Source organism: Budorcas taxicolor, chromosome 2 (genome assembly GCF_023091745.1).
Source record: "Budorcas taxicolor isolate Tak-1 chromosome 2, Takin1.1, whole genome shotgun sequence".
NCBI lineage: Eukaryota > Metazoa > Chordata > Mammalia > Artiodactyla > Bovidae > Budorcas > Budorcas taxicolor.
This window is the reverse complement of record NC_068911.1, coordinates 140,670,479-140,696,527: the sequence shown is the minus strand read 5'-3', so window position 1 is coordinate 140,696,527 and position 26,049 is coordinate 140,670,479. Positions and strand designations below refer to the sequence as shown.

Genomic DNA, 26,049 nt, shown 5'->3' with positions numbered 1-26,049 from the left:
AATCTAATAGCAGCTCACGTGGTCATACAGAGGAGGCCCTGGAGAAGCCAGCATTTGTGCTGTTGTGGCTACACAAAGTGCAAGCACAAACAGGTCCAGAAAGGAGAGAGTGCACCTGGAAGTTTCAGTTGTGGATGCTGCTTTGGAGGAACAAACAACCACATCTCCTGACACTGGATAGGATAGTGAAGGGACTAAAAAGCCCTGCCATACAAATGTCACCTAGAATAGGGAGGGCCCGTCTTGTTTCCACGTTATTTGAAGGCTGCCATTTAGAAGAGAAAATAGGCTTACATTGTGTAGTTCCATTGGCTCAAAGTAACAGAAATGCCCAGAGTAGCATGGATTTTCCTTATTGAAGAGGGTTTGATGGCCATGGGTGAAAATGAGTAAAGTTGCAAGAGCCCTGGCCGATGGGACCAGAAGGTCTGGAACATTGACCCCAAGGACAGTCTTCTAACTTGTCTGAGCTACGTGATTCTCCTGCGGGATGAAGAGGTGTATTAATTCAGCCCTTCTGCAAACATTTACTGAATTTCTACTATATTTTATGTAGTATGCTTGATGCATAGTGAGCAAGATAATCCCGTTATGTGTCCTCACAGAACTTGAAAGCCGGAAGCCAACTGAATAAGTAACTCTAGCACCTGAAAGTCTTTGAGTATCTTTCCAACACTTCCATCTGTCTGGGGTATTTTAGAGGGGACAGTTTTGCTCTGTATGGTCCCTTTTATCTCTCATTCTGTGATTCTTTGAAATGTCTATAGAAGATTAGAGAAAATTAGATTAATGTGGTCCTCCATTTAAACTTCATTTAATAAGCAATACCTTTTTGCTTTGGGTAACAGTATTTAAACCATTAGAAATATCACTTGACTAAGAAGACAGGAAATGGGATTTTTTTTTTTTTTCCTGATATCTGTCATTGGATAAATTACTCTTTTGCAGTCTAAGTTTCTAGGTCCAGGAAATTCATTTTCAATAAAACTAAATGTATATTAAGAATGTGAATACACACTGAAATAGTACTGTGACTATGGAAGAAGAAGAATGTTATATAATTTGCGTTTTGAACTATTTCACATCCTAAAATTCAGAGAGATCTGATCACTTTATATAAGTAGGCCGTTTGATTTTATAGGATATAAATTTGCTTTTTGATTTATTCCTGGTATTCTCATCATAGAAGTCACATGTTGTCTTTGATATGTTTCAGAAGAATAAAATCATTTTGAATTTCAGAAGATAGGGATCTTTTGATAGACCTTCCTGAACTTCATAGACCATAGCTGTGCTATCTTTTTTTAAAAAAGCTGTTCATTTCTCCTAGTCTTTGTTGCTATACTTTGGTCTGGAAAGTTCTTGTCCCTTTTTGTAGCTTCCTTTATGGTTAACATTGTTCTCATCGTGTGTTCATTTCCGGCTAAACTTCTAAAGTAAGTGTTAATATACTATTGGACTCTACGTTGAGTTAAAAGTTTCTATTTACTGACCTTTCACTGGGAGGGAAATTGGTCTAGGTGTGGTTTTAGGACAGACTGGGGTAGGTTCTTTTAATTTCTAGCTAAGTTCCTTGAAAAACTAAGCTTTCGTGAAGTCCTTAGAATAAGAGCTACTAGAGAGGTTTTCTAAACTCCATTATACTGCCTAAAAGCAGAAACATTCTTAACTGAGAAACTTGCTATTTTATCATATATCTCTGAATAAGGAAACTGGGTAATAGAGTAGTGCCAACTTTTTTCTTGCATTAATATTTCCATCCATTCATTCAACAGACATGGGCCTGATACAGTCCCCAAAATTGAGGACCCTAGAAAATATGGCTATAAACAGGTCTTTATACTTTGAAACATTCTAATATAGAAAATGTTTTCATTAAATTATGTTAGTTAAAAAACAAAGAACATGAAACTCCTTTACATGTTTCTGATAAAAAGTGGAGCAGGCCTGCAAAGCCATGTGATCACGGGTACGGGTGACAGCCAGTGTTTTGGGTACAGTTTTGCATTGTGCTTTGTTGAAGACTTGTAGGTGTGAACAGTCCTTTATACTCCTAGAGACTTATTTCCAAGCCTTTCATGACTACTCTCCCCAAACCCCACTCTTATCTGCGGGTGAATTGGACCATTCCTCCTGCTTGACTCCACCCACCTCCACTGTTGGACTCATGGGCCTGTGACTTGTGTCTCACTTTTTTGAGGGCAGGACCCCAGCATCTCTCAAACTGTGGTTGGAACACCATTTGCATCCAAATCACGAGCATGATATGGGGAGCCCTGGCTGGATTCTTTCCTAAGACCTGCTGGAGTCAGGAACTCTCCAATCAGGCCTAGAGATTTCACAGACTTTCCAGTTGGTTTACACACATGCAAAGTTTGAGAAACCACCAACCTAGCCCACAGAATGTTCTTAGTGAATGAATCGAGCCGTATTTCAGCTTTCTTTAGGTTATATAGGTACGTTTCCTTTAATTGTTTCTTCTACCTATGACCATTCTTACCTATGAGTTATCAATCTGCTGATCATCTGTAGTTTTTCATATCCTCATTATATCCTGGAAACTGCAGTGATGTTCTGTTAGGGTTCTATCCTGTGGTGAATACAAATGAAGGAAGTGATTAGCTCAAGTCCTTGACCCACATTTTGGCTTTTTTTCTCCTTTGAGACACTCTAATGTTATCCTTTTGTATTATACTTGGCATATTTAGTGTTTGAATTTTGAGACTGGCTTTTACCTCACTGTCTTTTCTCCTAGCCTGGTCATTTTTCCCATAGATGACTACAGTGGCTTTCTAACCAGGTTTCCTGCTTTCATTCTCTCTCTTTTTTTTTTTTTTTTGCCACAAGGTGTGACATGTGGGATCTTAGTTCCCCAACCAGGGATCGAACCTGGGCCTTCAGCAGTGAAAGTACCAAATTCTCTGGACCGCCAAGAAATTCTTCCCTGCTTCCATTCTAACCTTTCCAAATCTTAACTGCAGTGAGTGTGATCTTATTAAAATTAAGATTGACCCTGGTAGACCTTTCTACACCATTTTTCAGTAGCTTCTCACTTCCTTTGATGTGAAGACTGGCATCTTTACAACTACTCCTTCGTGATATGGCCCCTGCCCACCTCCTAGCCATCAACTCTTGCCCTCTTGTCACTCTCCTCTACACTGAATTCCAGCCACACTGCCTTCAACCACTTCCTTTGCACTTGCCCGAGAGCCCTCCCATGTGTGGTTGTGTCTCCCTGGAATATTGCCACCCTCACCATTAACCCCCAACTCATTGTTTGGGTCACTACTTAGATATCCCTTTCTCAAGAACACCTTCTCCAACCAACCCCTCAGATTGACTCAGGACCTTTTTTATTCCCTCTGCTATCATGCTGATCTAATACGTCCAGAAAGTTCCAAAAAGGAAAACTTGAATTTGCCGGTTATCAGCAACTATTTGCATAGCATTTACATTAGGGATTATAAGTAATCTAGAGATGATGTAAAGTACATGGAAGGTTGTGTATAGATTATGTACTATAAAAGGACATGCAAATACTATATCCTATTATTTAAGGGACTTGAGGGTCTGCAGATTTTGTTATCCATAGTGGGATCCTGGAGCCGATACCCCATGGGTATGACTGTACTTATGATTACACTTTTATTAAGGAAGGATACAAATCAGGAACAGCCAAATGGAGAGACTCAGACAGCAAGGTCTGAGAGGACTCTAAACACAAGAGTTTCCTTGCCCTCTCTCCATGGAGTCAGAGCACATCACCCTCTCAGCACACTAATGTGTTCATCGGCCAGGATGTTCCCAAAGCTTCAGTGTCCAGAGTTCTTATTGGGGCTTCATTATATCAGCGTGTGTGACCGAATCACTGACTGTGATTGAACTCAATCTCTAGTTCCCATTCCCTTCCCCAGAGGTCACACTGACTCCTTGTCCCAGGTCTCTAACTCTGTGGTTGATCCTTCTGGCAACCACCCCCTCACCCCAACCTGAAGCTATTTAGTGGCCCACCAGGACTTACCTCACTAGCATTAACTCAGTTGTGATCCATGGGGCTCATGAATTATAAAGATACTTGTATCACTCAGGAAATTCCAAGGGTTTTAGAAGCTCCCTGCCAGGAACAAGGAAGAAAGACCAGATAATTCATTATCATACAATAGCTCAGAATATTGAGTGGGCCATTCCTACCACAGAAACGGAGCCTGGATGAAAAGAGGATGAGTGATATTGTGGTTGCCTCTTAGTGAGTGGGCTTCCCTGGTGGCTCAGTGGTGAAGTCTGCCTGCTAATGCAGGAGACGCAGGAGACGCTGCTTTGATCCCTGGGTCAGGAAGTTAATCTGGTGTAGGAAATGGCAACCTGCTCCAGTATTCTTGCCTGGGAAATCCCATGGTCAGAGGAGCCTGGTGGGCTAAGTCCATGGGGTCTCAAAGAGTCAGACATGACTGAGCATACACTTCAGAGAATGAGAAAGGCATGGCCTGCTCAACCTGTTTCCTCATTTCTGGTACGCTACTGGTAGGTGCCGTCTAGCGCTGACTGCATCTGCCAGGGGAGGGGAGATTTCTGGTGGTGTCTTCCTGGGTCACTGTGGGACCAAGCAGCTTCAGAAGCAAATAAGAAACTGGCCAGTCTTGGGCTGCCCAGCCTGGCTACAGCTCTCCCAGAGCCCCAGCTCAGGGTGGAGGGGTGATGGACACGTCCAGTGACTTTGTGATCCCTGCTGTCTCACCCAGGTACCACTCACATATCTTGGTTTAAATAGAGTGTTTCCTTTTTTAAACGGCTATTATAAAGATGATCAACAAAATTAATTTTATATGTTACCTTTAACTGAAAATGTAGTGTATGCTATTTTTAGATACGGGAACTAGGATTTCAAAACCAAAGACATATAGACTTGTGTCAGCTTCCAAAAGAGTGCAGATCACATTCATTTATTTCCAGCTTTATTGAGGCATAATTCACAGTTGACATTGTGTAATGTGAAGGTATACGAGATGATGATTTAATATATGTGTGTAATGTGAAATGATTGTCACAGTAAGATTAATTAACATATCCATCACCTCACATAGTTACTTTTTTTTTTGGTGGTGAGAACTTTTACCATCTACTCTTTTAGCAACTTTCAAGTATACAGTACAGTATTATTAACTATAGTCATTCTAACCAGGTCTGTACCAAGGATTGTGTCTCATATTTTTTTAGTAATGTAAATAAATCACGTGTGGCTGAACCAAAAGCTTTGCTAAAAGCCACTTCCTCCTTAAATCACCAGGCCCATACCACTGACACAGAGGATAGACTTAGTTTGAAAGCCTTGGTCTCTTTCTTCCTTTACCAATAAAGATGTTCTTCTCAACCCCCAGACTTCTAGAGACCAGACAAAATAATAGACACACGTGATCTGGGGGCTGGGAAGGATCCAGGCTTGGTAGGATAAGTAATACATTAGGAGCACAAGAGCTCAGACTTCTGTTTACAGCCCTGCGGCTGATTTATCTTAACAGCCTCGAGCTAGGCTGTCACCATCTTGCAGGTCAGCAACTTTGACACCATAACTTGAGGCAAGATTAAACTGTCTTGACTATGTACAATTCAAATGTTATAAAATGTCAGTTGCACTCAAAGTACTAAATATCATCTATCACTGCATTTTTTTCCCCAGGAAATATGAGGGAGGACATTCTGTCCTATGATGTAAAAGTACATGAAAACCTCAAAGAAAATGATGTTTGTCAGCCATCATTTGGATGAGGAATTTTAACTGAGTAAAAGGTGTCCAGTTATGTGGGGGATTTCCTGGCTACCCCTTGAGTCCAACTGTCCTGCATGACAGTAATCCTCACCCGCCCACAGGTGTACCGTGGTTTCCTGATTCTCTCCCTCTTTCCTCCCCACTCCCATCATTGGATGCTGTTTGTCTGAGCCATCATCCATATTGAGGCTTTCCAGGGTTAATAAATCATACTTCTTCATTCTGCTTCTAGGGGTTGGGCGGATGGCGATTAAGATCTTGCATGCATTGCTCATAGATCACATGCAGTGTTATCTAAGGGAGCCTTAAATTAGGGAGACTTCTTCACATGGTCACAACTGGAGTCCCTAAGGCCATGTCCTCTTGCCACAGCCCACAGAAAGACTGCTCCCTGCAGGCCAACTGAGCATGCCAAGGTCCTTCTTCTAAACTCCCTGGTCAGATACCTCATTTCCTTGTCTGTGAGGAGGGCCGGATGAGCGATGGGGAGAGAAGCTGGGAATACTGCTCTAGGAAATTCCTCTCAAATGGCAACGTGAAGACCCAGGAATAGGCATTTCTCACTTGCAGGTGTTGTGTGTATCTGTGTGTCTTCCAGTGTCCGTAAACTGAAGTTTTATTGGCACACAGTGACACTGTTGTTTATGTATTGTCTGTGGTTGCTTCTGAGTCGTAGGTGTCTTCTGTTCTCTTGCCTACCTACTCTAAATATCCTGACACCAGCAGCCTATCTTCTTCAAATGCGAACCATATCGTTAAGAACCATATAGTTAAAAGATTAGTCTTGGCGGTGGTTGCAAATCTTTGTTTTTAGAGAGACAGAAAAACTTGGAAAGCAAGACAAAGAAGACATAAGGGAAAAGAATAAAGGAAGAAAGTAGACTAAGGCAGTTCCTAAATCTTCTGGAACACAAAGAATGTGGTGCAAGGTAAAAATGAAGGAATTCAAGCGTGGACTTGAAGCTGATGAAAGTGATTTTTTTTTCACTTTGAGTCTGTTCCTAGTACTGCTCAGATCCACCCTCATGACTTTAATTTTATCAAATTGTTGTCATTACTAAAATAGCTCAGGCAGAAATTGCTGTAAGAGATGTTGTCAGGGTTTCTTCACAGGTTTTAGCAAGGAAGAGGAAAGGTTGTATTTTAAAGATATTGTAAAGTTCAAAGAGAGGAGACTCTCACAAAATAAGCAGAGAGAAACAGGCATTAAGAATGAGGAGTGATGTGAAGGAGAATTCGGAAGGGACCCTGATGGGACAGTGTGTGTGACCGAAGCTACAGGCTGATGAAGCTGATGCACATGGAGCCTTCTGTGTACATGCTGGAAGGAAATGTAGGTTCTAAAACAAGTCAGGAAAGGAAAAGGTGCTTTTCAAGTAAATCTGAAAGATAATGTGAACCTCTAAGCCAATAAGAGGTTATTGATCTTTTCAAGCAATCATAATAGAGATATAACTGAAGAATCACAGAAGAATTAGTGGTGGCTTAATATAATGTTAAATACCAGGGGAAGTCACTGTAAACAACGTAATTGGGGCACACAATGGATCCTCTGTGAAGAAAAGAGGATTCAGAGCAGGACCCTGACTAGGTTGAGGAGAGTAAGGCACTCATTTGAGGTGTAAAACTTAAGGAAATGCAAAAAAAAAAACAAAAAACAAAAAAAACCCACCTCTCAGTAACCAAGATAAACATCATTTTAATGGAATATTCTTTAAAAATAAAAATTAACACCAAAAAGCTCATAATGAACAAAATAAAAAAATTTTAACAGTATCAGATAGCATCGGTGTAACTGATTTCCCTGGGCCTCAGGCTCCAGAGAAACATTCCAGTAAGACAGTTTACTTAAGAGGATATCTTCCCCCAAAGCTTTTAGTGTGTAAGTTCCAAGTAGCCCAGCCTGATATTCACCTTGTTAATACTGAGGATGATGAGGTTGACCCCCCCACCACTTGTCTGTCTACTGCAGGGCTGCCAAATGGGGAATCCAGACTGCTATACATGGAGCCATCTGTTTACACGCTGGAAGGAATCATGGGTTCTAAAACCTACATTTTAGATTAAGAACTATGATTTAGCAATGACAGATTCTGGGTTAAGATAGAACTGGAGGAGACGCTGTGTAAACCCCGACAGAGGAGCATGATTTCTCCACTGGCCGTCTGCATGTTTGAAATAATCCGCTTAGTCTGGCCTCTTCTGTTTCTGCCTTTGGTTTTCAAGTAAGAGTTACTGGTAGCAAGTGTTTCACCAGCGGAGTAGTTCAGGAAGAGATGAGCCCCAGGCTTGGAGGAGGTGTAACTATCAGGTAGTCCAGTCGATGGTGGTGCAGTGTGGACAACACCTCTCTTTGGAGGCACCTCTCATGTAAACTGGGGTTCCCAGTTGGCGCTAGTGGGAAAGAACCTGCCTGCCAGCGCAGGAGACATAATCAACGTGGGTTCGATCCCTGGGTCAGGAAGATCCTCTGGAGGAGGTCACCCCTCTCTGGTATTCTTGCCTGGAGAATCCCATGGACAGAGGAGCCTGGCAGACTACAGTCCATAGGGTCGCTAGTTGGACATGACTAAAGAAATTAGCAGTATGAATCGTTCCCTTTAGACAGGAGACCAGAGCTGGTGAAAGGGCTTTTACTCCTCCCTATTAACAGACGGCAACCCACTCCAGTATTCTTGCCAGGAGAATTCATGGACCGAGGAGACTGGCGGGCGACAGTTCATGGGGTCACAGAGCTGGACACTACTTAGCGACCAACAGCAGCAAGATAAGAGATGGTATATTGGTCGCTTGCAGAGAAAAGTGACTAAGTGGTGCATGCGTGTGTGCTCAGTCGTGGCACTGTTGACATTTGGGCCCAGACAACCCTTTGTTGTGGGAGGCTGTCCTCTGCATTGAGGGATGTTTAGCAACATCCCTCACCACCATTCATTAGATGCCAGAAGCTACCTCCACTCACCCTTTTGTGACAACCAAAAATGTCCTGACATTACAAATATCCCCTGTTGGGACAGACATTTCCACTAGTAGAGAACCACTGCTATCAAGAAACAAGGGCAACCAACTGTCTCCTCTTCCTCAGTTCTTTATAAAGCAGTGTCTTCTACTGAAATCCATGTTGATTTGGAGAAGACTCTTGAGAGTCCCTTGGACTGCAAGGAGATCCAATCAGTCCATCCTAAAGGAGATCAGTCCTGGGTGTTCTTTGGAAGGACTGATGTTGAAGCTGAAACTCCAATACTTTGGCCACCTGATGTGAAGAGTTGACTCATTGGAAAAGACCCTGATGCTGGGAGGGATTGGGGGCAGGAGGAGAAGGGGACAACAGAGGATGAGATGGATGGCATCAGCAACTCAGTGGACATGGGTTTGAGTAGACTTCGGGAGTTGGTGATAGACAGGGAGGCCTGGCATGCTGCGGATCATGGGGTCGCAAACAGTCAGACACAACTGAGTGACTGAACTGAACTGAATGGTTTCTAATGAGACCTCAGCCTCTTACTGGGTAGGTTTAAGGAAAAGTAGTTTGGAGAAGGCAATGGCAACCCACTCCAGGGTTCTTGCCTGAGAATCCCAGGGACGGGGAGCCTGGTGGGCTGCCATCTCTGGGGTCGCACAGAGTCAGAGACGACTGAAGCGACTTAGCAGCAGCAGCAGCATTATTAAAGTATTACTCACTCAGTCATGTCCGACTCTTTGCGACCACACGGACTGTAGCCTGCCAGGCTCCTTTGTCCATGAGATTTCCCAGCAAGAATACTGGAGTGGGGTGCCATTTCCTTCTCCAGAAGATCTTCCCAATGCAGGGATCAAACCAAGATGCTCTGCATTACAGGTAGATTTTTTACCATCTGAGCCACAAGGCTCAGAAGTAAAAGTAGTAGGTTATAGAAATAGAATTTTCACCAACCATCATTCAGTGTAACTATATCAGATGCTTTCGGTCACAAGAAACAAAAGATTGAATTCAAATTGATTTGTATTATAGAGGTGAATTATTCTCAACGGGCTGAGTTTTAGGTATTAATTGATCTGTTAGTTCAAATTTTTAAAACTATTTAAAAACATTTTTTTTTTTTTTTAATTTCTGTTTGTTTGGTCAAGATTCAGCACATAGGATCTTAGTTCCCTGACTAGGGACCAAACCCAGGCTCCCTGCATAGGAAGTGAAGAGTCTTAACCACTGGACTGAGCTATTTTTTTAATTTAATGCTTTGAACAGCATTTTCTCATGTAAACCACCTGCCCCTTCTGACTGATAGCTTTCTTATATAACCATCATAGGCTCAGAGTGTCTTGGGTGTCTTTTGGCAATCCCCTTGCCACACTCTTCCCATTATTCACCTACCAAATCATTTGCACTTTATCTCACACTACAGTATCACCTTTATCTCCCTGCCTGCCTAGGCTCAGGCTGGGGCAGTGACTTATCAGCTGGTTCTCTCGCTCCCACTGTTTTCTTGTCAATTAATCTTTCCAAAGTTCAGTTTGTAGTTTTGCTTCTAACTCTAGCTGTTCCTTTATCTTACTCGTCAATACTCATCCTGGATTGATTAGTAAGGACTTCTCCCTGAGCATGTGGGAGTCTTATGTTCTAGCTTCAGTTCATTGTTCCAGGCTCTTTTCCCAACACCCCTCTAGTTACAGTGAGTTTCAGACAACTAGAGTAGTCAGTGTTCTCCAAACAAGCTACCATTTTTCTGACTTGAACCATTCTTTTTCAAAATATATATATTTTTCCCCTTCAAAGCCAAACTCAGATGCCCCCATGTCTACACAGCCTTCATCAATCTCCACAAGTAGAGTGATTGCTTCCTCTTTTGCTCATCTCTGCTGTCTTCTGCCTGCCGCCTTACAGATCTGTATTCTTGCCCCCTTCACCTTTCGTATTCAGAGGAGATGATCATGCTTGAGCGGTCCAAGGCACAATGCACTGATGAACTAAGTGATGTTCTTGCATGGAATTGATTCATATTTTCTATGCTTGTCATATTGTCATCCACAAGGAGACAGTGTTTGTGATATCTTCTGCTTGGAGATGACGATATGAAAATTCACCTGTATAGTTCATTGGTGTTGCTCAGTTCAGTTCAGTTCAGTTCAGTCTCTCAGTCGTGTCCGACTCTTTGCGACCCCATGAATCGCAGCATGCCAGGCTTCCCTGTCCATCACCAACTCCAGGAGTTCACTCAGACTCATGTCCATTGAGTCAGTGATGCCATCCAGCCATCTCATCCTCTGTCATCCCCTTCTCCTGCCCCCAATCCCTCCCAGCATCAGAGTCTTTTCCAATGAGTGAACCCTTCGCATGAGGTGGCCAAAGAACTGGAGCTTCAGCTTTAGCATCATTCCTTCCAAAGAAATCCCAGGGTTGATCTCCTTCAGAATGGACTGGTTGGATCTCCTTGCAGTCCAAGGGACTCTCAACAGTCTTCTCCAACACCACAGTTCAAAAGCATCAATTCTTCGGCGCTCTGCCTTCTTCACAGTCCAACTCTCACATCCATACATGACCAAAGGAAAAACCATAGCCTTGACTAGACAGACCTTAGTCGGCAAAGTAATGTCTCTGCTTTTGAATATACTATCTAGGTTGGTCATAACTTTTCTTCCAAGGAGTAAGCATCTTTTAATTTCATGGGTGCAATCACCATCTGCAGTGATTTTGGAGCCCCAAAAAGTAAAGTCTGACACTGTTTCCACTGTTTCCCCATCTATTTCCCATGAAGTGATGGGACCGGATGCCATAATCTTCGTTTTCTGAATGTTGAGCTTTAAGCCAACTTTTTCACTCTCCTCTTTCACTGTCATCAAGAGGCTCTTTAGTTCCTCTTCACTTTCTGCCATAAGGGTGGTGTCATCTGCATATCTGAGGTTATTGATATTTCTCTCGGCAATCTTGATTCCAGCTAGTGTTTCTTCCAGCCCAGCGTTTCTCATGATGTACTCTGCATAGAAGTTAAATAAGCAGGGTGACAATATACAGGCGTGATGTACTCCTTTACCTATTTGGAACCAGTTTGTTGTTCCATGTCCAGTTCCGACTGTTGCTTCCTGACCTGCATACAGATTTCTCAAGAGGCAGGTCAGGTGGTCTGGTATTCCCATCTCTTTCAGAATTTTCCACAGTTTATTGTGATCCACACAGTCAAAGGCTTTGGCATAGTCAATAAAGCAGAAATAGATGTTTTTCTGGAACTCTCCTGCTGATTTGATGATCCAGTGGATGTTGGCAATTTGATCTCTGGTTCCTCTGCCTTTTCTCAAACCAGCTTGAACATCTGGAAGTTCATGGTTCATGTATTGCTGAAGCCTGGCTTGGAGAATTTGAGCATTACTCTACTAGCGTGTGAGATGAGTGCAATTGTGGGGTAGTTTGAGCATTCTTTAGCATTGCCTTTCTTTGGAATTGAAATGAAAACTGACCTTTTCCAGTCCTGTGGCCACTGCTCAGTTTTCCAAATTTGCTGGCATATTGAGTGCAGCACTTTCACAGCATCATCTTTCAGGATTTGAAACAGCTCAACTGGAATTCCATCACCTCCACTAGCTTTGTTCGTAGTGATGCTTTCTAAGGCCCACTTGAGTTCACATTCCAGGATGTCTGGCTCTAGATTAGTGATCACACCATCATGATTATCTTGGCCATGAAGATCTTTTTTGTACAGTTCTTCTGTGTATTCTTGCCACCTCTTCTTAATATCTTCTGCTTCTGTTGGTGTTGCTCATTAAGTGCTAAATCAGGCACTTCATCTAGGTCGTGCCTATTCCACTAGAGGTACAACCATGAGCAGAATTACTGTATCCACCCTCTGTCTCAGTTTCTTCATCTGTAAATGGGGATAACACCTACCTCACAGAATGATAAGAGAAATGAATGTGTTTGTGTGTAAAGTGCTTATAACAAAACCTTGCATACATCGATAGCATTATGTCGGTATTTGTTTATCCATTTGCTTATTTATTTTTTCCAGTTTCAATTTCTTACTATTTTCTCAAAAGTCTTTATGGAAAGAGCAGACAGGCATAGAACTTAAAGAGAAACTCTTAAGAGGAAAACAAGTATGAAAAAATACTAACTTTAGACTGATTTAAATATACTAGGTGCTGAATTTATAAGATTTCATTATTAAACTTATCTTACACTACTCTAAATACTGGTATTGAAGCATCTTATCATTAAAAAGAAAATAAAAATAACTCGGCTCAAAACATTTCTTTGGAAATGAAAATCCATGTCACAGATCATTATATTTATAACTCAGTGTAGCTATTTAGTAGATAGAAAAGCAGTCAGAATCTCTTGAATAGTGCACATATTTACTTAACTTGCCTTAGCAAAAATCAAGATTTATTGCCTTTCAAGATAAATTTTGACTAAATATTGACTCTTGGTTCTCAATCATTGTTTACCCGAAAGACCAATAAATCTTGACACTTCTCAACTTGAGTTGGAGTCTACTTGGTATTTATTAATTCATTTCATACGATTTATAATCTTAATAACAACATGCCATGAGATTAAACAAATAAACATTATAGAGTTTACCAAGAGAAGAAAGTCTTTAGTTTCTATTTTCTTTTTTTTCCTGCAAAAGCTTTCTTGTTTCCATTTGGTCCGCAGCTCAGGAGAGATCTCCAGAGTGGTTAAAAAAAAAAAAAATCTGCCTAGTGACTGCAGGGGCCAGAAGCCCTGACACCAGGGGCATGCAAATGGGTCCCACTGGGCTTTGAGGCTCCTAGTCCTGCCAGAGGGTAGGCCTTGAGATACTCGCCCAGCCCCACCCGCAGGGGCTAGTCACGCGCAGTGCATCTCCTTGATGAGTTTCACCCCTTCATCCAGGCAGTAAGTCTCCATGACATCACAGAGGCAAAGGTCTGTGCGGACAGAACCCAGGGCCCGCAGAGCCCACAGGGCCCGGTTCAGGGTCTTCTTCAGGGTTTCACTCCACTGATCTTGGGACGGCCTCTGCATGTTCTGGAGGAGGGTGCAGCCACCGAGCTAGTTTTACATCTTCAAGAGACAGTCATTGCTCTTGTGCTTCTCCCAAGCCACCTGGCAGAAGTGATTCACACGCCCCAGAGCCACGGTGATACAGTGCAACTAGACGCCCATGGAGCCGTGGGTGCAGGAGGCCCACAGATGGCCGACCAGGTAGTTGAGAGTGGACTCTACCTCGCTGGAATAATTCTGATGAATCTGGTTGGCAGTGAGGTGCTAACCACAAAAACTGGTGTTGTCTAGTCCTAGAGGCAGAGGATGGTGAGGGTCCCAGCAGTCACAACTAGAAAGAAGGTTGGGAGGTGGTCAGAGGTAGGAAGAAGGGGCATCCCAGCATCTGTTCCATCCAGACATTGTCAAAAAGGAGACAGATCCATGAGACCACCAGGTGTGCTGCCTATATTTTCAATCCGCAGTAATTACCTGACATGATTTTTTTGCTTCGTTTCTTACTTAAATATAGTACTTCTAGCTCTGTTAATACAACATGCAAATCGAAACTGACTTAGCAACTTAAATATTTCATTGTGGAAAAAAAAAAATACCTCAGCTAACAGCTTGGAGAATATCTTTATTTTATTTTTTAAATAACTTTGTATATTTATGTTATTGGCTTTGCGGGACCTTTGTTTCTGTGCAGGTTTTCCTGCAGGGAGTGGGGCCACCCTTTGTTGTTGGGTGTGGGCTTCTCTCGGAGCACAGCTCTTCGGAGTAGTTGTGGCACGTGGGTTTTGCTCATGGGCTTAGTTATTCTGCAGCATATGGGATCCTGTCAGACCAGGCATTGAACCCTTGTCTCCTGCATTGGCAGGCGGATTGTTTATCACTGAGCCACCAGGGAAGCCCTAGAATGCTTAAAAATGTTAAACCAATTAGTATTCAGCTTAGGTTTTTTTTAAAGATCTCTCTTTGGTTGCCCCTGTCCTGCAGGTATAGTCAAGTAACATGTGATTGTGTTTGTAGATGACCTCTGTCTTGAACGGTTGATGGCTCTTGGCCTCAGTTACCTCTGTCTGTCTCTCTGGATATAATGTGCACTGAACACTCACTGTGTCCAGGTGCAGTGCTCATGCCTCACGGGTATAACATTTGCCATCTTGCTGTGTTGAAAGGAAAATTCCTTGGTTAGGTATCTCCATTTTGTATGAGAGGAGTTATTTACTTCTGTTATGTACTTAAGCATATAGCTGTCCTAGCAAGGAGTTATTTACTTCTGTTATGTACTTAAGCATATAGCTGTCCTAGCAAGGAGTTATTTACTTCTGTTATGTACTTAAGCATATAGCTGTCCTAGCAAGTTACAGTCCATTCTACAAGTGCCAGCTTAAATTATCCTAAATATGTGTCAGCCACAGTAGGAACATTTCCTTCCAAGTGTTACTTGGACTTTTTAACATGCGTCAGCCCTCTGACTCGGTAGCCCAACTTTTGGAGTCAGATATTTGGCCAACGATGAGTGACAGTTTCTCTTTACAATCTCTCAGTGCCATGAAAGTCCTTTATAGACAAACATAAAATGAATCCCACTAGACGAAAATTCTTTTCTGATGAACAGAAATGATTTTCAGAATAGCATTGGAAGCAACCAGCCACTACATTTCAGGAATACATTTGAGTATGTGTATTCCCTCCCAACCATGAAGTTTTCATCTCCTGGAGAATCCCCTACCAGAGGACTTAAAACCTTATGGAGAATATAATTTGGAAGTATCACCATTTAGGGGATCCCCACTAATGGTAAAGTACCCTCTTGCCAATGCAGGAGACACAAGAGACATGAGTTCAGTTCCTGGATCAGGAAGATCCTGTCGAGAAGGAAATGGCAACCCACTCCAGTATTCTTGTGAGAATAATCCTGTGGGCAGAGGAACCTGACAGGCTACAGTCCACGGGGTCACAAAGAGTCAAGCATGACTGAGCGCAGCACACCATCCAAAGTGAGACCATATAACACAGCGACCACCAGCAGCATGTCATAGTATTCACATGAGCAGTTAGAGGAGGGACACAATTGATTTTTCTTTATTTCCGCTTTTGTTCCTTTAGTTTCATTTGAGATGCTTATAGGTACTATTTTCATTATAACAGACAAAATGCATACTCAGAGACATTTGTTTTCTTGTGCCGATTCTCCAATCCAAGTATTTCTTGTCTTAATTGATTTTATGACTAAGTAGATGTCTCCTACTTTATGGGTCACCACCCGGTCCCAAAGATACAGAGTAACTTGGATGCTTGAGATAGGATAAAGTTTGGGATCACTTATTTCTAAGGAGGTATTTCTCAGTGTCCTTCACCTTTGCCCTCCTACTGTTGCAATTATGTAGAATTCTGTAGCCTTGGTCCCACCTGTGTTACCTTGTGAACACACGTGTGAACAGTCTCTCCTGGCAGCTCCATCCCCCTCGACAGTGGAGGATGCAAGTCTGGAGGCCAGGGTGCTTTGTTCCAAGTTCCCTTTTTTTAATTGTTTAGTTGCTGAGTCGTGTCTGACTCTTTGTGACCCCATGTACTACAGCACGCCAGGCTTCCCTGTCCCTCACTATCTCCCAGAGTTTGCTCAAACTTATGTCCACTGGGTCAGTGATGCCATCCAACCACCTCATCCTCTGTCACCCCTTCTTTTGCCCTCATCTTCCCTTAGTGGACACCAAAGCTACCTTGCAAAAATCACTTCTTCCCTATGTCCAGCAATTCTTTGTTTAAACACTGTGCCCAGCTTTATGCTAATGCTAGGCTCATGAAACAGAATTTTCTACTGTATACTGAGTGTGACATCTTATTTTTAAAAAGTGCTTATTTGACATTTTCTTAATGAGCCAATGGTTATAGGCTATAAGCTAGGAAAGCTAAGTTCTTTATGCCTTTCCCCCCGAATTCTTGTAAAACAGTAAGTCATTGACATCCCCGTTTCTGTTTTCTGACCATGCCTTGAGACATGTGGAACCTTAGTTCCCCAACCAGGGATCAAACCCCTGCCCCCTGCAGTGGAAGCTTAACCACTGGCCCACCAGGGAAGTCGTATTGTTTTTCTTCATTTTAGAAAATCTGATTCTTAAGGCATTTGATTAGGCTCCAGTGATTCAATCAGTGTTTGCCCAGCACGTCCCACGGCTCACTGTCTCCCCCAGAGAACACCTGGTGGGAGGGAGGAGGCAGGAACTGGGCTGCTTCCGCTCTTAAGGCCATCAGTCCTTACTCCATGCACCAGATAAAAGAGGGAACGAAACTTGCCAGTTTTATTTTTTCTGCTTTAACAGAGCAAATGAAAGTCCGTCCGCGCACTCTCTTTCTCTTCTCTCTTTTATAAAGGTACCTTGTCTTCTCTTTGTTTGTTCCTGTTCTCTTCTTAGGGCATTTCTTCCTTCCCGATACAAAGTCCTGGATTTCCCCTACCAAATGAGCTGGAGAGGGTAGCGTGGCTGGCTCCACTTAGAATGCACTGGGCGAGTTCTCTCCCTAGTGAATCACCTGGGTCCAGACATAGACCTCGTTACTTTTCTCTTGTGCCCATGAATTTTCCACCTGCCGGCCGGGGCAAAGAGGGCTATAGCTGGGAGCCAGGAAGTAGAGGGAGATGGTTGGTTGGCATCTCAAGATCTCAGCCTCAGCAACACCTCACTGCAGCCAACTGAGCTAACTAGGTACCCTTGTTAGAAGAAAGACTATGCCCTCATGGAGAATTATGCCAACATTTCTGCTTCAGCCCCCAGCAACAGACTTTTTTGGTTGTCTGTAGTGAAAGGCCCCTTGGGAAATGGACTGTACAAGCAGCAAATAGGATTTTGGTTAAATGGTGACATTTGTTTCCCAAAGTGTATCAGAAGGAAGCTAAGCTCTTCAGAACATGTGTTCATTAAAGATTGAAGTGGGGTGGGAAGCAATAATAAAAAAAAAAAGGCCAGTAGGTTCTCTTGTGAGATAGTTTTTTGTTCCTATGAATTGAATACACTCTCTGAAAAGTTTCAAAAAGAGACAGGGAAGAATGTATTTGCTTTGATCCTATGTGTGGAGCAGTTCTCATGACAAATGCCTTTTAATTTAGAAACATTGTTGAAAAGTCTGTTTGAAAGTACATGAAAATGTAATATGTAAATAAGTTCTAATTAGTTATTTCAGTTAATTATTTTTTTGTCTCTGCTTTGCAGCTCTATTTTTTCTCCTCAGAAGGTCCCTTGTCAGAGTCCAGCTTTGGCCTCCTCCAAAAAATGTGTTTTTCTAGTGGTCATTATGAAGAAAATACACCCCTCCCAACTCCGGTTGAAAACCTCATAGTGGTAGAGTGAAATCCCAGGGTGTTATGGGGAATTGTTTTTAGTCCATGATTTGCTAGGAGGATATTAAAGCAGGAAATCTTGCAGTTAATTGAAAGAACAGGTATATCCTTCTTCAGATAAATGGTATCTGTTATTTTTTAGAAAATGAATCTACACCAGGCCACTAACCGGACTCTAATCTTTCCTGATTATCCTGTGTTCTTTCAATGACAGATACATTGGATTTGGAGATTAAAAATTTTAATTCTTTCTAAGTCAAATAAGGTGCTTCTCAGTGAATGCTCTGGGAAAAAATGGTGGTAAAATGAACTGTTGTTTCTACATAGTAAATTTTTGAAAATTGACTAAGAATTTAAAATGTTGAGTTTAGAAGCCTAGAAAGTAAACTATGTAACAAATTATGAGCTTTTCATTTAGCCATCTACCCCCACCTCTGCAGTTCACTTAATTAGATCAGAATTTTTGAGCATGGAGGGACCTTTGCAGTCACCTAGAAATCAGGGAACTCTCCTCTCCTCAGCTTTTACCTACCACAGTCCCTGGTGGTGGTTGGTTGGGTAGAAATGCAAGTTCCTGGGCCCTACCCCAGATTTACAGGGTCAGAATCTCTGGGGCCAGGTTGGGGCTGAGAGGGACTACATTTTTCACAAACATCTCCGGAAAATTCTGATGCTCACTGAATTTGGCAAACCACTGGTTTAGGCTGACTCGTTTATTTTGTGGTGAGGAAGGGCAGCCTAGGGAGTTTGATGGGTCAGGCTCATCACGTTCCCTTAGGAAAGAGCAAGATTCCCGACTCTCTTAGTTGCTTCTGTCATGTCCGACTCTCTGCAGCACTATGGACTGTAGCCCGCCAGGCTCCTCTGTCTATGGGATTTCCCAGGCAAGAATACTGGAGTGGCTTGCCAGTGAGTAGCTATTTCCTGTTCCAGGGGATCTTCACAACTCAGGGAGTGAACCTGCGTCTCCTGCATTAATTGGCAGATTCTTTACCATCTGAGCAACCAGGGTTCCTGACCTATACGTACGCTTGTCCCTACACCGTGTATCCAGAACACTCCTAAGCACAGGGAGAAGTCGGAACCTTCTAGGTCATTAGAAGCTGTCAACTTTTAAAACAAAAAAGGTTAAGAGTTTAGTGAACAAAATTGAGTTTATTTGGGAATAGCAGAGGAATTGCTTTGGGACATGCAGACCATGGTGAACCATAAGCAAGTTTGGAGAACCGTGGAGAGGAGCAGTTCTATTAGGAAAGGGGAAGCGGGGAGGGGCTGTATTGAAGGAAAGTTCATTGGAGGACAGTGAGTGTGCGGGGTTGTGGTGTCTTCTCGTTGGCTGGATTGTTGGCAGACAAGGAGAAAATCTTCCTTCTTCGTGCTTGGCTATATAAAGTAAGCTGCCACAAATAATGTGTGCCTGAGACCTCCTCTTTCAGGGCTTCCTACGTCCATTTTGAATGAGGTATTCTGTTATAGTCATTTTTGTAGAGTGATTTCAGCATCAAAAGCAGGAGAGCATGGTTCTAAATAAGTTATCAAAGTAAAGACAGCCAAGAACTAGAGGTAGGAGTTTATGTTGCTGCTGCTTGTGTCTCAGCTAAAACAAGTATGAACCCTAGCCATGTTCTCTTTTTCTTTTACAAGCCTGGACACCTGTGCAAAGTGCTGAGGCTGTTTAGCTTATTGAGTTGAACCCTCAGCCTGTTAAGCTTTGAACCTGTGTGCCTGGTTGATATACATATTTGCAGGCTATATGCTTTCTTAAAAAGCACACTTGTGTATTTTAATATTGCCTATGTGTTAGGTTGCATCTAGGAGATAATAATAAAATCATTAAAAGTTATAGAATAATAAGCCCAGTAGGACCTACTAAAGCATTCAGCAAATGCTTACTGTTTATTATACCCCAAATTCAAACAAGCAAAAGCAAAAATGCTAAAATAACGTACATTTATTTTTGCAATGTTTTATGGTGAACATTTCAGCTATAATGGTGCTCCCAAATTTCTACAAGATCACGTTCACTTTCTAAATCATTAGGGAAGATTGAATTCTGTTCAGTGTCATTTCAGTGTTAAGTCAGCTTGAATGTCTACAGTGTCTGGAATGTGTCAAGTTCTGCTCAACTCTGTTTCACAGTCCATATGTGGTCATGTTTAATGTGTACTTCTTGGAATGGGCAACATACCTGCACAGGGGTATTCACCAAAGTAGGCTGTTTTCAAAAGGCAGGTGAGCAGGTTAGAAGGATTAATTCCAGAACAGCTCTGGGACATTCAAATCTCTTTATATGCATGAGGCTGTTTATGTGCCAAATAATCTTCAGTTTATCGTCTCTTCAACATAAACATTTATTGCTGGTCTGTCATGTGTAAAGTTCTGTGTTAAGTGCTAAGGATAAAAAATAGATCTGAGCAGTTTATAGTGTGGTTGTGGCTATACAAGCACATCAAAAAGCACAGTAGTTTCAGGAGGCATGTGCTGTATGCAAATGAGCACCATGCTCGTGGGTGCAGCAGATGGCATTCCAGTGTTCAGAGCCTAGTGATGGCACCTCCCACTCCCAGCAGAAGCAGCAGGTGTGTTTGGTTTTTCCTTATCAATTTCACGCATATCTCAGTCCTCAGCCAATCTGAAAAATAGGAGCTTGTTACGATCTTGTTGCTACTCAACCGTAAAGAAGTAGTTATTCTAGGAAGACAGTATTAAACTCTGGAAGCTCAATTCCAATACATTTACTCCCCATCTTTCAATATCTCTTGTATTCCAAAACAGTGGGATCTAGTTCTCTTTCTGGAGGATACTTTGTGGACCTGCTTGATGTTGTTTTATTTGTGATGAACATGAAAGCTCTAGGAATTTTCTGATACTTTCATTCATGAATTCATGTGAGTAAGTATCCTCTTAGGCTGTCAAACATGTTTGAGCTCCTTCTAGTGGAAATGGGGAACAACTCTGATTTTATTATTATTACTATTATTATTAAGGGTAATCTGTGCTTTCCTGATGGTTCAGATGGTAAAGAATCTACTTGCAATGTGGGAGACCCAGGTTCTATGACTGGGTCAGGAAGATCCCCTGGAGAAGGGAATGGCTACCCACACCAGGACTCTTGCCTGGAGAATTCCATAGACAGAGGGCTACATAGCCTGGTGGGCTACCATCCATGGGGTTGCAAAGAGCTGGGCGTGACTGAGCGACTAACACTTTCATTTTGTACCCATTTTATGAAATAGGCTTAATATGAGATTTCTTTGATCAGTATGGTTCTTGGCATCCAACCATGAAATGGGCCATGAGGAAGGGTTTCTAAAATGAAATCTGTAGATAAGACATATCAGAAAAGTGATGCTGTTTCTATAATCCTGATGACCTGTTCTGGATGTTGTCCTTTGGGTTGATTGTAACAGAATTTCTATTATCAATAGAATGTAGTTCCTCCTAGCTAAAGGTAAATAATGGCATCTTTTTTGTCGAGGCCACAATTATTACCAGCTTCCCTGTCAGTACCAGGACGGCACTCACATAATCATGGACTTCTTGGACATGAAAAAGGCCTTGGCAAACATTTGCAGGCAGGCAGTGGTCTTCAGTGATGGGCAGGATCTGGCAAAGCAGAGATCGAAGAAAAGGATATCATGAAAGAAGCAAATGATGCCGAGATATGGAGGGTGGAGTGAGCACACTGTGTGTATTTGGGGAACAATGAGGAGAGGCTTCTCTGGCTTCAGCCAAGAGGTTCTGTTCCCGTTGGAGAGTCATAGGAGTAGGTAGTTGGAAAGGAGAGGTAGGGACCAATCAAAGGGCACATTCCTTCACTGATTTTGTCAGCCAAGGAAGGCTACATGTCAGGTTTTAGGTTCATCTTAGACAAGTTCAGAACCCAGTCCAGTCTCCATCTCTGACTGCCTGTGCTGTGCTTAGTCCCTCAGTCACGCCCAACTCTTTGCGACCCCATGGACTGTAGCCTGCCAGGCTCCTCCGTCCATGGGATTTTCCAGGCAAGAACACTGGAGTGGGTTGCCATTGCCTTCTTCAGGGGATCTTCTCAACCCAGGGATTGAACTCAGGTCTCCCACATTGCAAGCAGATTCTTTACCATCTGAGTCACCAGGGAAGCCCTGACTGGCTGGGCGACCTCAAGACAAAATACTTCACCTGGATAAATAAACCTTAGTTTATTCATCTGTAAAAAAGAGCTGATAATATCTTCCTCATAGAGTTGTTGCATGGGTTAAATAAGATCCTATATGAGAAGCCCTCAGCCAAGTGCCTTGTGGAAGTAGGATTTCTGAGGAGGAAGAGAGGCGATGAAAGGGCGTTGGTTGTAGAGAGACGGTCTCTGGCTGCTGTGCACTGAAGTGGAATTAGAAGAGATCAGAAATGTACCAGTATCAGCAGTCCCCCAGGAGGCGAAAGGGGCGAAGCTACCAGGCTAGGAAGGAGGCGTGCATGCTCAGTCACTCAGTCGTGTCCAACTTTTTGCCACCCCATGGACTGAAGCCCACCAGGTTCCTCTGTCCATGGGATTTCCCAGGCAAGGATACTGGAGTGGGTGGCCATTTCCTTCAGGGGATCTTCCTGACCCAGGGATCAAACCCACATTTCCTGCATTGCAGGCGGAGGAAGGGGACGTGTCTGTATATGTATTCTCTGCAGTTTTTTTCCTGTCATTGACTTTTGTTTCACTTGAGGATTGTGTAACTTCATTCTACAGTGTTAGAGAAGTACAGCAATCACAGACTTTTCTTCTGCCCTGAACAGGATGCCAGCGATCCATAGGCCTTTCCAACGGGAAAGCCAAGGTGTGCAACTACAGCGGGTGGTATTACTGCAGCAGCTGCCACGTGGACGACAGCTTCCTGATCCCGGCCCGCATAGTCCACAACTGGGACACTTCAAAATACAAGGTGGGTGCTCCTGGGTTCACTGCATAATAGTGATTTTGCTTTTTACTTGTTGTCACGTGGATTCTAAAGAGAATGAGACTTTGAGGCAGACCTGATTAAGGTCATCTCATAAAAGCTACAACTTTATGCTCTTTTCCCACTATATACTGTTTCTATTGCATTATTTGGGGCTTCCCTTGTATTTCAGTCAATAAGGAATCTACCTGCAATGCAGGAGACCCAGGTTCGATTCCTGGGTCAGGAAGATCCCCTAGAGAAGAAAATGGCAACCCACTCCAGTATTCTTGCTTGGGAAATCCCATGGACAGGGGAGCCTGGTGGGCTACAGTCCATGGGGTCACAAAGAGAGTCAGACACAACTGAGCGACTAAACCACCATTGCATTCTTTCCCTCCCTTCTAGGCTGGGAATCATAGGCTGATAATTTCTGCATTTATCTCCAGCTCCAGTTTTGCTACTGAAAGTGAGACCTGTGGATTTAATTGCCTGGTAGTATTTATGTCAACTGTGGTTTTCAACCTAGTCATCCTTTAGACCTGTGAACTGGTTAGCTCTGTTGCACAGCATGTCTACCCTTGTGTAAACCAAATTGCATAAATCAAATTTGGCAAGTCAAGGAATCTAACCCCCACTGGAGTCTTACTCTAGGTTTAGGATATTTATTTATTTTTTGTGTGGTCCTGGGTCCCGGGACCCAATAGAGAATTCTGTTACCTGATCTGACTAGAAGCTTTCTCTTTGTTCTGCCAGAATATTGTCACGTCTGTCTTGAACGAACCTTCCATGCAAGGTGCTACATACAAAAACAGGCTGTATGATGGGTTTTATACCTCCTTGCTAACAGATGTCTGAGGCTTGCTTTCATTGTAACGGTATCGTACTGGAGCAATGTGGGCAGGAATGGAACGTGTAGCTGCTACCTACCTGTCATCTTTGAAGTCTAAACTGAAACTGACCACTCTGGGTGGCCAGTCGGCTTGGATCCTTTTCCGCATCCCTGGGCATCTCCTGTTGTGCCCAGTAATCATCCACATGTCTTTAATCTGCCTCCTCCCTGAGGAGTCCTTCTCAGCATATGCATCCTACTCCAAGGAGAAACTGAAGCTAGGAGATTTGAATTCGAATACCTGCCAGTCTGCCTACATCTGTATCTGTCCTTACTGCCTCCCCTCCTGGGCTGGAAAGAAGAAGAGCCTTTTCCTTCATTTAGAGATCGTCCTTCCACATGTGCTCCAGATACTTTTACCCATCTCAGGAACTCCTGCTCTTTGTTCCAGAGCCGATAGAAGAATGTCCTTGATGAAACCTCCGATGCTTCCTGCTTTCCCCATCTGTACTTTGTTAGTTCCCCGCGATGGGCTTCCCTGGTGGTAAAGAATCCCAGTGGTAAAGAATCTGCCTGCAATGCAGGAGATGCAGGTTTGATCCCTGGGTCGGGAAGATCCTCTGGAGGAAGAAATGGCAACCTACTCCAGTATTCTTTCCTGGAGAATTCCATGGACAGAAGAGCCTGGCGGGCTACAGTCTGTGGGGTTGCAAAGAGTTGGACACAACTTAGCAACTAAACAATAAGAATTTCTCTCTGTGCCACCACCACACACGTGTGAATCTCTGGAATTGCACTTATTTAGGGGTTGATAGCAGGAACTTCGGAGAAGGCAATGGCACCCCACTCCAGTGCTCTTGCCTGGAAAATCCCATGGATGGAGGAACCTGGTAGGCTGCCGTCTATGAGGTCACATAGAGTCGGACATGATTGAAGCGACTTAGCAGCAGCAGCAGCAGGAGGAACTTTTGTTAAATAGGCCTTTATCAAAATCCTCTCTCTACCTCTAATTAGGTGCTTGACTGGTTGAGGCAAATAACTTGAACTTTCCTGAGCTTCCATTTCCTAATCTGTAGAATGAACCCAGACTACCTGGGTTCCAGTCTGAGCTTTGTCACTTAGTAGCTATCTGATTGGATTTCCCTGGTGGCTCAGATGGTAAAGAATTAGCCTGCGACGCGAGAGACCTGGATTTGATCCATACCTGGGTCAAGAAGATCTCCTGGAGGAGGGCATGGCAACCCACTCCAGTGTTCCTGTCTGGAGAATCCCATGGATAGAGGAGCCTGACGGGCTACAGTCCATGGGGTGGCAAAGAACTGGACACGACTGAGTGACTAAGCACACACACAATAGTAGGGATAGTCCCTACTTCTTAAGGCTGCTATTTGCTTAAATGAATAATTCACAGAAAACATCTAGTGCAGTGTCTAGAATGTAAATATTCAATTAATGCCAGCTTTTACAATGGTTGAATATAAGATAACTCTAAATCTCTTTACCTGACATAAAGACATTTATGATCTCTAGTCCCAGCCTTCCTAGCCCTTCCATCCACTGCCTCCCAACCCTGTGTCTCTTAAGGAAGAGCATACTCCTTCCCATCCCCCAGTCCTGCCAGGCTGTTTCACACCTCTTGTCTCCCTCTCGCCCTCATTCAAATCCTAAACCCAGCTTAAACGTTCTTTCCTCTCCTGCTTCTTCCCTTCCCCTCTGTCACACAGAGTTGTCATTCTCTCCTCTGCATCTTGTACTTGACACTCTGAATACAGGCTATAAATATATTGGCCATGTGTGTAATAGATAAACATTTATTTCTAGGACAAGAACGCTAGTTGAGTTTTTGGTTTGAACAGTTTAATCTCCTTGGAGCAGAGCTTTGACAGCTGAGATGTGTGTAGAGAGTGAGTGAGGCAGCCCCAGCCCCGGGATCATTGAGGGCTTAGGCTGGTGGCACCTGCCCTCAGAATGTGTGCCCATCAATGGAGCTAAAGCAGAAAAGGTGGCACTGAATGAGGAAAGTGAGAAACTCAGGCGTGGTTTAAGAACCCATGCAGTAGAGAAGGCCCAGGTCTGTTTGCAGTGAAGGCTGAAGGCCCCTGAAATCATCAATCCAGCCATTGCTCAGGCTTATTATAATCTTACTATAAAGCAGATATTTTTGTGGTGGTGGTCCTTCAACTGACAAGGTTTGATTTTGAGAGGACAGGTAAGTAATAAGGATATTAAGTACCACACTTCATCCAAGAGGAAAGTGTCCTCTGTGAGACC

At 43.1% G+C, this 26,049-nt stretch overlaps 1 protein-coding gene across 1 annotated transcript in view; it reads left to right on the top strand.

Moving 5' to 3' along the window:
• PLEKHM3 (pleckstrin homology domain containing M3) overlaps nucleotides 1-26,049 on the top strand; it is a 180,746-nt gene that overhangs the window by 32,284 nt on the left and 122,413 nt on the right. The window contains exon 3 of the mRNA XM_052635992.1: nucleotides 22,807-22,952. Within this exon, the coding sequence (XP_052491952.1) occupies nucleotides 22,807-22,952 (146 nt within the window). The remainder of the gene's footprint in view (nucleotides 1-22,806; nucleotides 22,953-26,049) is intronic.